At 38.4% G+C, this 11732-nt stretch overlaps 2 protein-coding genes across 2 annotated transcripts; one reads left to right on the top strand and one right to left on the bottom strand.

The window, feature by feature from the left end:
* The first annotated feature begins 480 nt into the window (after positions 1-480).
* LOC121747656 (VQ motif-containing protein 20-like) lies at positions 481-1517 on the top strand. The gene has a single exon (XM_042141731.1). It carries the CDS (start codon positions 633-635, stop codon positions 1251-1253), a length of 621 nt encoding a protein of 206 aa, XP_041997665.1. The 5' UTR covers positions 481-632; the 3' UTR covers positions 1254-1517.
* Positions 1518-6530: 5013 nt separating this feature from the next.
* LOC121749830 lies at positions 6531-8171 on the bottom strand. Its single transcript, XM_042144484.1, has 5 exons — positions 8018-8171; positions 7821-7910; positions 7692-7735; positions 7077-7172; positions 6531-6890 (listed from the first exon to the last, which is right to left on the bottom strand). Exons 1-5 carry the CDS (start codon positions 8064-8066, stop codon positions 6846-6848), a joined length of 324 nt encoding a protein of 107 aa, XP_042000418.1. The 5' UTR covers positions 8067-8171; the 3' UTR covers positions 6531-6845.
* Between the last annotated feature and the right edge of the window lie 3561 nt (positions 8172-11732).

Here is an 11732-nt window from a genome sequence, read left to right as displayed (position 1 = left end):
GGTTGTGTTGTGTATATGGCAAAAATTATTACAATACAATATAATATGCTAAAATTGTTTTCTTCTACAATTCTCTATTATTAGTATTATTTACTTATTTAAATCTAGATATGTTCACTAGAAAATATCATTTTAGTTACAAGGGTTCAATTTAGTTCTACATTTGGAACGTTAATAAAGATGGATAATCACGATCTTATAATTGATTATCACATAAAAATATGTGAAAAGTTACGTGTAAACCATAGATTATTTGTCTCTAAAATGTTAGGCAATGTCACCCGCCACCGAAAAGAAGGCGACAAAAGTGAAACAAACCACTCTTTCTCGACCATTACTCTCACTATAAACCCTACGATTCCACCACCTCAACACTTTGTTTTAACGGTCAGAAATCGCAGCCATATGTATCAAACTCCTATATAAGGGTAGTACACTTTCACTACTTTTACTTATCATTTTTATTTCAATCACCTCATATATAAGCAGCAGGCAGTAGACTTAGACCACTTTTACTTATCATTTTTATTTCTATCACCTCTATACATATAAGCCCCCACCGATCCTTAACACAAAATCTAAGAAAAAAAGCCACCCTTTTATAAATTCTTTAATTTTATCATTTTGACAACATGAAGAAAGGAATGAGCCCTAATTTAAATTGTAACGGTAGTGAAGTCGCAAGGGGAGTGAGCAACAGTTCACGTCATCCGATGCGAATCAGCAAAGATTCGCACGTCATCCAAAAACCCCCTTCTAATCACCATCCATCCGCCGGCGCGAAGCCGCGGCAGCCGTTGATCATATACACGCACTCGCCGAAGGTCATCCACGCCGCGCCGAGCAACTTCATGAAGCTGGTGCAGAGGCTCACCGGCCAGTCCGACGACGGCGACGGGGAGGCAGCTACCGAGGCCGCGGCAAAAGTGGAGGTGGAGACGGTGAAGGAGGAGGACGAAAAAGTAGACACCAGCAGCGGCGGATTTGGCAATACCGTTGGCGGCGGCATCGGATCGTACGAAGAGAATTATGAAATGGCGTCGTCGCTTGATGATCGGAGATTTGTTGCCGACGTGAATCAGGATCCGGCGGCGTTGTACAGAATGCCGTATTTGGTGGAGGCGGAGCCGCAATTAAATGGATCGAGTGATTTCTATTGCTCGCCGCGGACGAGCGCGATGTTCCAATCTGCGATGGCTGCCAGCGCGATCTCACCGTACATGGATTACATGAAGCCGTATACCGATTACTGACCGTTGGATTCATTGTGGTGGATGAAGATTTATTAAGAGGTGAAACTATTTCATTTTTGTTACAATTTAGGTTTGGGTAGAGAAGAGATTTGGATGAAATTATTTCATTTTTTATGATTTAGATTTGCCTAGAATTTAGGGAGAAAACATTTTAATTCTTTAATTAATCAGCCATGTGTGAAGGTTGATTGCTACATCCTTTGCATATTTGTGCTGCTAATAAATTTTGCAGACAGGTCTACACATTATTTGTTGAGTTAATTATTTCTGTTCTCGTTGTATGAATTTTTACTCATCAAGCGAAGTTAAATTACTTAAAAATATTACTCCATTCATCTCTATAAATGAGGCATTTCTTTTAAACACGATTTAAGAATATGGTGTTTAGATAATTAATTATAGAGATAATAAGTAGGAGAGAATAATGCTATACTAATTTAGCAAAAAAAATGGCTCGCTTTAAATTGGACATAAGCAATACGAGTCTCTTATGGTGGGCAGATGATGTACTATTATTACTTATACTATTACCTAAACGCTAAAGCTAAAGTGTCCGTTCTTTTTACTAATAATAATAATGTTATTTCATGCAGCAACCAAAATGCTAAATAAGCTTTTTCCGTTTGAGCTATTAAAATTTGCACCGTTAGTTTAGTTATATTTACTCATAAAAGGTCTTCCTCCTATATTTTAGAATGGATGTCATAAAAGATCCTTTAAACATTTGCAATGTCAATACAAGTAGCTTTTAATCTTGGATGACTGGCAAAACTTTGATTTAGGATGTAAGAAATGGCAAAACAAGGACATAAGAAATGGAACTAGTATTTTTTGTGGATTGAGGGAATACATGCTATCTAGCTAGTAAGAATTAATTCTATTAGAATAAACTCTCAAAGCTCTAGCACATAATACATCTTAAAAACAAGAAATAAATGAAATAAAAGCAGTGTCTTGATTATTGTTAATTCAAATATACTCCCTCCGTCCGCGAATAAGAGCTCTGTTTTTCTATTTTAGTCCGTCCGCGAATAGGAGTCCCGGTTCACTTTTACCATAAATGTTAATAGGGTCCCACCTTCCATTAACTCATTCCACTCACATTTCGTTTAAAACTAATATATACAAATGGAACCCCTATTACACTACTTTTTTTCCACCCACTTTTCTTAACATTTCTTAAAACTCGTGCTGCCCATAAATGAGACTCATAATGGCGGACGAATGGGCTATTAATAACAAAAATAATTCTCCATCCGTTTCTCTATAGTAGATGCATAATTAGTTAAAAGTGGAGAGGGAATAAAGTAAGAAATATAATGCAGAAAAGAGTATCATAACGTACCAAAAATGCTATATCTTCAGTATTTTTTTCAATACTGTAAGTCTGACATTATATTATTTTGGCATTTTCCCCCATCCCAAGTTACAAGTCCTCATACACAAAATTTAATTTAATAATTTAATTTATAAGTTTCAAAGTTATGATATAAGACAAAGATATGGGATGGATCTTTGATAAATCTCGGCAACTTCCCCACATAAGATTTTACCTAAAGTCAACATGGCCAAATTTTTACTCAAAGAACCAATTCGCTCAAAGAGGAATGCAAAATCAGAAATAAATTAAAACCTTATATGGTGAAAATAAAAATTTAGTATTCATTTTAAAGCAATTTACGTAATCAATTAAATACAAATAGCATTAACTTTTAGCTTTATGATGTTAATTCCAATTAACACTATCAAGTTTATACTAGAATTTCACTTTCTCCTGAATCACAAGCTAGTAGCACACCAAAGAGTAGTATGGGGGTCTCATTATGTTGCTCCATTGGGCTAAATTTTGAGCTTTTATTATGAACAAATAAACAGAAATTATTAATACCATGTCATGGGGTGGGGAGCTAAAAGCCAAAATGTTTTGCACATGATATTATTCGCTATACCAATAGAGCAACACACATTTCTTCTAAAGAGGCGACGTTCATTTAATTATAATGCTATACAACACATGCTTATAAAAATATTAATAAGTGAAACATACTATAAGAATAACATAATCAAACTCAAACGGAGACAATAATCGTCTTAAATAATGATGATAAGTCACGAACTATTTTTTCTAAAAGCCACAAGCATAATTTATATTCCAGCAATTTTGCTACCTAACCTATTTGAGGAACCAACTGATGACTCAAGAAAACAAAAGCAGGAATGAGAATTTACCCAGTGCACTCACCGCGCATCGATTCAAGGGGGTTGTAAAACACAACACATTTGTCACGCCCGCATTTTCTAAGGATAGAAAACACGGTTGATCGCGACTAGGGGAGGATTAAAGAAGCGGGAAAGAAAGGGGAAAAAAGGCACCACTCGACCATAGCTCGAAATAAATAGAAATAACTCGAATAAAATCAGAGTATCATTTCAACAATCAACAACTCGAAACGAATATTATTCAACATTACATGAAATCAAAAGACACAACATTCAGCGGAAGCATTCGAGAGAAGAATAATATTATGTATGAAGACAAAATATATTCGGAACATTTAAAAGCAAACAAATCTTCACCAGCTCTGCTCAACACCCACCGTGCTCGTCACCGCTCAACCTGTACATTTTTAAAACATATGCAGGGCTGAGTACTTGATGCACTCAGTGGACTCATGCCGAAAACATTTTATAAAAAGGTATTTATCATGCCACCATTGAGTTACCTCGGAGTTTTAACTTTGAAAATGCCCGAGAGACTAAAATCATTTCCATCGTAAAAGTCGATTGATTAGTCATTTTCCCATAGATGTCTACCATATCTGAACCATTGATGACAAGGAATGTGGCCACATTCCAAGTCACTAGACCGGCCAACTCGAAAGATGGCGCACGATCGTACACTAGCCTGAGTAGGGACTCACTCCCTAGTCAAACTCGAATTCGATTATCCATAGATGGCAAAAGCCACATCAGATAGGTTCTATAGAAAAAAAGTAAAACACGGCATGACCAATATTCATATCGTTTTCACATAAAAATATACTTAGGACATAGTCGTTATTTAAAAAGAAAGCCCACCTCGTTCTCTTAAATCCTCAACTCGTCTTTCCGTTCCATTCTCAAATAGCTTGCAAAAATTCACCCTTTTTATAGAAGAACATAATATGCAAAAATTAGACTTTAGAGAACAAAACATTTAATTAAAACAATGCATGTATCCTATGTGATATTAAATCTTAACCTTCGACATTACTTAGAAAATTCTGAAATCTTTTTACGTTAATCATGAAGTCATCCGACTCTATCACAACAACTTGATTCTTTAATCCAATCATTGAAGCTCCCAGCTACTAGCCCAAGTTCAATACACCATCTCCTTTATTTCTTTGGCCCAAAACAACTCTCTTACTCTGACTCTCTTTCCGTCAACTCCATTCTTCCCCAATTTCACATTCCTCATCTCTTCTCTCTCAATTCAGCAAACTCCCAAAATCAGAGAGCTCCAATTCCTCTTTTGTCTCCCGTGATTTGCACCGTCTGCAATTATTTATCTCCATCAAATTCACTCTCACAAAATCAGTCCAACACTTTTCTCTCTCTCGATCCCTTCGTTTCTCTCTCTCACGTTCTCCCTCGTACCACGATACTAAATATTACGGCGCCATCTTCACGGCTCCATCACCGGCGCTCCTCTCTTCACCTCGCCGTTGCGTTTCCTCTCACTCTTCTTTCTTATCCCCAATTCAGAAATTACGACCTCTAATCGCACTGCCTTCTCGTGCCGCTGCTGTCACTGTGTGCCGACAGCTTCGCTGCTGCTCGATCACCATTGCCGGCAGCCCGCGCTCGTTACTATTTTTCCTCGGTTAGACGCAGCGCCTCTGCTGCCCTCTCCGGTGAGAGCCTCCCATCGCTGAATGTCTTTCCCCCTCTGCTCGCTCTTCTACAGTTCTTCGTTGAGCAGCTCCTCCACACGGGGCAGCTGCCATCGCCGTCCTCTCTGTGTTCGTCGCCAACAAGCTGACCATCGCGCCACCTGCTGCTCGCTTTTCCTCCCGCCTTGGCTGTGCGCAATCCAGCCCAGAGTCGACGTCGCATCGCCACTGCTGCTAACTTTCCTTTTGCTCGGCGTACGCCGCTGCATCGAAGTCAAGGTTACAAACCGCCGCTTGTATCCTCTTAGGCTGTGTTTGGTACACGGAATTGGAAGTGTGGAATTGGAATTGAAGCCTTCAATTCCAAATCCAGTGTTTGGTGTTATAAAAATTCACGAAATTCAAATTGAATTCCAATTCCAAATCCTCCAATTCCACAATTCGAATTCCATATAAAAAGTAGTGGAATTCCAAATATTCACACACACACACACACTACACACATTTCACACACTACACATTTCACATATTTCAGACACTACACACATTTCAAATATTTCACACACTTCTCACATTTCACATGTTTCACACACTGCACACATTTCACATATTGCACACATTTCACACACTACACACATTTCACACACCCACACATTTGAATTGTGTGTAGTGTGTGAAATATGTGTAGTGTGTGTAGTGAGTGAAGTGTGTGAAATGTGTGAAGTGTGTGAAATGTGTGTAGTGTGTGTTGTGTGTGAAATGTGTGAAGTAAGTGAAATGTATGAAGTGTGTGAAATATGTGAAATGTGTATAGTGTGTAGTGTGTGAAAAATGTTAAATGTGTGTAGTGTGTGTAATATGAGAAATGTGTGTAGTGTGTGCACTGTGTGTATATTCATCAAACATGTCAATTCAATTTCATATCAATTCTCATTTTACCAAACATAGGATTTACAGTTTAATTATAATTCAATTCCTTCCAATTCAATTCCATAGAATTCCAATTCCGTGTACCAAACGAAGCCTTACTCTCTAAATTTGTTTGCGTGAATCCGTAAAAAAAGATTAGGGCTTATGTATATAGAGCGAACTTGGATGGTGGTATATATATATAAACTGAACGTCCATGTTTGTTGATATGGCCGAGATTTGCTCCTGTTGAAAACTGATTTCTTTCTCCATCTCAAATGTGGTAACGAAAAAGGGGAGTGGGCGATGGACTCTAAATTGAAAACATAAAAAGCTGACTTGATCCTCTCCAAAATTTGGGCTTCAAAAAGTAGTTTCAAAAAAATGAATTGGGCTTGGAAAATTAAATATATTGGGGATAGAAAAAGAGTAATTTTTATAGGCCCAAAATGATATATTCTTCTATCGACAAACTAAACAAAGGCAAAAAAAATTAGGTGCACAAACGGCGTCCTTTCAAGAACAAATAAAACTGTAGAAAAAGTAGGGGTATTACAACATTGTAGAAAAAGGATTAACCAATTCTAAATTCTTCTAAAATACAACACTAGAATTAGTAGTAGTTTCATAAGAGGGAAGCACTAATGGCCAACAACATACCAACTTGACGACATCTCAGAACGCGTACAACATACACAGGCATGTTTCTGAAAGTTTTAGAATGGAGTTCTACATGTAGACAGTTCCCAACTTAACCACATTTACCACAGTATAACTGCTACTAGCATCTTAACCAAAATAACTCAGCTTAGAACTCCCGTTGTTGACTTGCATTGTGCCTTGCCAACTCAACCTAGACAGAGCGCAAAAATTTAAACTTATAATCTAACCACAATGGAAATGCAAGTATTCATAAACCAAAGAGAAACTACTACATGGAGAGAACTAGCAGAAATAGGCAGGACTAATACACTGATGCATTTAACAGGCGATGTATCACTAATGTCACAGCAAAAGAACACTAGGAAGATAGTATTACCTCAAATGCGTTTTTCAAATGATCGAGTTCCTTGTCCAGATCATTGATAGCCTGATTATATGCCTGCATTGGCGAAGATTGGCTCGTGGTTTGGATCTGCAAATTGGCCAGCCAAAAAATATCAAACACATAAAAATCGTGAGAAGTCACCAATTACAAACAAGTCAAGAGAGAAGACTTCAAACTGATAGAGAGAATTGCAATAACAGGTTCAGATATATACTTTAACATATGAAGGCAATGAGCAACAAATGACTCATAATTTTAGACCCCAAAAAAAAGAAACACAATGTTCTTCAAACTTAATCCCCAAAGCTCAATTTGTATGCTCAGATGCAAAAATAGAAAAAATGGAATCTTTTCAATGTTTCAAAATGCACAACTTAGATAAAGACAATATGAGATCCTCAGCTCTAAGTTTCCAACATCTACACCATTCTGCAAAATTATTCTTCAGTATAAACTGCCACACTAAGCTAACCACATTGCTATTGCCAACGATTTTACAGTAATCTAGCACAAACAAAACAATATAATTCCTAAATCGAGAACCAAAAAATGAATTAAACAATCGGAGTGATGAAAAGAGAAACTCCAAAAAGAAAAAATACAAACCCTTGTATCCGGCAAACAAAACGTTCTCATCTCTGTGCAATTGCCTGATTTTGGGGAAAATAGGGTTTAATAACGCAACGCCGCGCACGATCAAATCACCGCGAAAAGGAAGGGAGAAAATTGACATACATGCGGAGAATGTTGCCGATTGTGTGGTCCTCGCGCTCGACAGTGAACGTCGCCGCGTTGATGATCTCCGTGTCCCTCTCGTACGAAACCCTTATTCAACCAATTTTAAAAATCACTACCAAAAATTAAAAAAAAAACGCAGTAGAGATCGAATAGTGTAAGCGACAATATATTTAGAGAGATGAGAGAAAGAGTACTAGGAGACGCCTTCGGGGACGACGAATCGCTCGTAACGATCGGGGGCATTCATCTTCCTCCCTTCTTCTCGCTGTTGCTCAGCTGAAACTCAACGACGAAGAGGCGAAATGACAATTGGGCCCAAAATGGGGGCTATTATTTGTAGAATTGGGCTCATTTATGGTATTTGATCTATGAGTATTTTTTGTGCACAAATTATCAATATATGCAGTAGTATATGTTAGCGAGTTTTTTTTTTTTCATAAGACCATAAGCAGTGGGGCGCTCTAAGGCGCGCGCCACGTCAACATTTTTATCCTCCTCCTTCTCCACCAGCAGTGGGGCGCCTTAAGGCGCGTCCTATGACGCGCCACATCATCATTTTGTTGTTTTGTTTAATTAATTTAACTGTTTTCAAATAACACGTAACGAGTAAAAAAAACGACTAAATAACAAGCGGCGAAGTTTTAATAAAAAAAAATTACACCATTCAACTAAAAAAAGAAAAAAACTAAGTCGGGCCAATTCCCAACTTCCTAAGCAACTCATCGAGTAATGCACGGAGATACTCGGCTTGTTCGGGGTCGGTGCACTTCTTGAGGGCCTTGTGCGTCTGCAACATCGTCCTTGCCATCGACGCTGTAGCTAACAACGCAAACGCGGTGGACGTCTGCGTCGGGAGCTCATCCGGGTCCGGATCAGGGGTTGCAGCGGTCGACGATGACGTTGCGGTCGCCTTCCCCTTGGCCTTCGCAGCCTTGATGCCGGGAAGACGCCGGGAGGACACCGGTGTGCCGGAACTCCCTTCATCCACGTACGTCCGGTTGAGGTCAACCGAGTTAGTGCCGCTGCCGCTGCTCGTGTAGTCACCAGCTTCGGTGACCTTCGTCCTCTTCGGCGCACCAGTGTGCAGAATTCCACTTTGGAACTTCTGCTTCTCCCTCAAGAGCGCCCAGATGGCCTCGTGCTTGAACTCGCCGAACATCGACCGGTACGACAACATCGCTTTAGAGCGCACGTCGTGCACGCTCTCGCCGCTCCCCTGTGATCGCGCGCACTTCTCGAACTCTGCCGAGTACAAGTTCACTTGCTTCTTGATTTGATCCCAGTGCTTGCGGAGTTGCTCACGCTTGCGCTTGTACGCGGTTGGCGGCTTGACCGAATTGTAGAGGTTCGCGATGCGCTCCCAGTACGCGGTCTGTCTCTGGTTGTTGGCGAATATCGGATCTTCCGATATATCTACCCAACACCGGGCCAAAGTGAGAGTTTCGTCGCCGGTGTAGTTCGTACGGCCGGGGGCGTACTCATCGCAGTCACCGGGAGGCGGCAACTTCTGCGCCCGCTGCCGGTTCCGCTTCGCCTTCCCCTTGGCGGGACCGGTCGCTGCGGGGGTGGGATCGGCCGATGCGGTTGGGCGGTGCGGCGACGGCTCCATATCAGACAACCCATACGATTCCGTACTGAAATCGGGATCGTAATGGGTGTTGTCGCCGAACGAACGATAATCACCGGGTTTTGTACCCGGCCAATGCGACTCTCCGCTAAACGTAGGGCTATTGGGGCTTGAATCCATTTCGTAGTAATTATGTAAATGTAAGTTTCGAAGATGAAATCGTGTGAAATGAAATATTACAAATGAACGCTATTTATAAAAAAACGAAACCGCGTGCCATCGTCCGCGGCCTTCACAATGGGGCGGACGATGTCGCGGACGATGGTCATCGTCCGCAATGGCCATCGTCCGCGGTTTAAGTCGCGCCCGAAGCATAGGCCGCGACTATCGTCCGCGGCCTATGCCACACATCCACAGTGGGGGCGGACGATGAATGGCGCGGACGATGCGCGCCATCGGGCGTGCCATCGTCCGCCCATTGCAGATGGTCTAAATACAACAAATTAATAATAGTATAGAATACATAGAAACTTGAAAACAATGCTTCATAAGTATTCGGATTTTTTAATCATATTTCCTTCTGCCATCAGCAATAAGCTCGAAAATTTTGACCTTTGCATGTTGATGTGGCAGGAGAAAATAGGTTGGGATTGATTTTGAAACACTTTTGTATTGATGTATTATCAAAATATATTTATCAGTTAGATTCAATAAAGCCGGACAATAACGATGAAGTAGTAGACACCCGTCACAATTTTCATACCATATCGTTATTTGCATATCTTATGGATTATTAATTAACAATATGTGCAGATTATGAATTGCTTGGTAAAGTAATGTTTTTTATGTTTTGTCCCGTCATCATCTTGGATGTACTTATTGATTTGCTCAATGTTTTAAAAACCAGACCGGACCGGCCGGTTCGACCGGTTCAACCGCGAACCGGTAGGTGGTTCGGTCCGGTTAGCACTATAAAACCAGTGACATGTTCAACCGCCATGAACCGCCGAAACCGGCCGGTCGGACCGGTCTGGCCGGGAACCGGAAACCGGTTCAAATACTTTTCAAAATTTTATTCTAAAATTTTGGCCTTAATAGGGGTCGAAATCAAGACCTTCCGGTAAACTTACCAACAATTCTACCACACACCACAAGGACTTCTTGGTTGTAATATGAACATAAATTATTTTCATACGTTAAACACGAAATATTTTATCTATATAAACTAATAATTCGTGTTTCATACATATATATGTATATTAACAATATGTGATTAATTATATTAAAAGTTTACTACTATTTGATTATATACTAGGAGTATTTACTAAATATATGTTTTTAATTTATGTTTATTCATATATCTTTGTGTATATTATTATTTTGCCGCATTACTTTTTGAAAATAATACTATGAACTTATTTATTTTTATACATAAATATTAAATTTTTTATTTACAATAACTTACTACTAGTATAATTTATATATTTAATTATATTTGTTGATAAAAAATTAATAAAATTCTATCATTCAATAAAAATATATTCTTTTTAATTTTATATTCTTTTAAGATAATTCATTTTAATTTTATATATTCTTGAAATTGTTAATTTTAATATATTTCTTATATTTTAATTATACTTTTACAAAAATATAGGAGTTTATAATTATACATAGAGTTTAATACTAGTTTTTAATATTGTGTATTATAATTTATTATTGTATTTAAATTTAACGTCATTAAATATTCTAATATACTAGTACAAGACTTGTTTTCTATAATAATACTATTAAATGTATAATACTATAATACTTATTGATAAAACAATTGATTAAATTTTATTATTTACTACTAAATAAATAAATATATATATAAACAGTATTCCGGTTCAATCAATGGTTCTACCAGTGAACCGGTTGAACCAGTGAACCAGTAATGACATCGGTTCGCTTGCCGGTCCGGTTTTTAAAACATTGGATTTGCTGACTAGGCCGGATAAGTTATGATTACATTCAAATTTTAAAAGTTTAAATAATTAGACATCGCTGGTCAGAATCTGCAAATCTTGTACGAGTATTTCTTAATAATTTAGGAATCACAAATTTGTGCAAAGGTAATAAATAAATTAAATTACAAAATACATTGCGTAAATTATTTAACTGGGCAACGTTAAATAAGGAAGTTAAGTCATTGTTTCCAATGTATTTGTGAATTTCGTCGGATGATAGTACATGATAGTAGTGCATAATAATTTCTCATATATCCTTTTCCAGACTATATTCTCAATTTAATAATTTATCATAGTTGTGTATAAAAAAGGTAACTAGAATATCACAATGACGAA

The sequence above is a fragment of the Salvia splendens genome, chromosome 9 (genome assembly GCF_004379255.2).
Source record: "Salvia splendens isolate huo1 chromosome 9, SspV2, whole genome shotgun sequence".
Lineage (NCBI taxonomy): Eukaryota > Viridiplantae > Streptophyta > Magnoliopsida > Lamiales > Lamiaceae > Salvia > Salvia splendens.
This window is presented reverse-complemented; position numbering and strand designations above follow the sequence as displayed.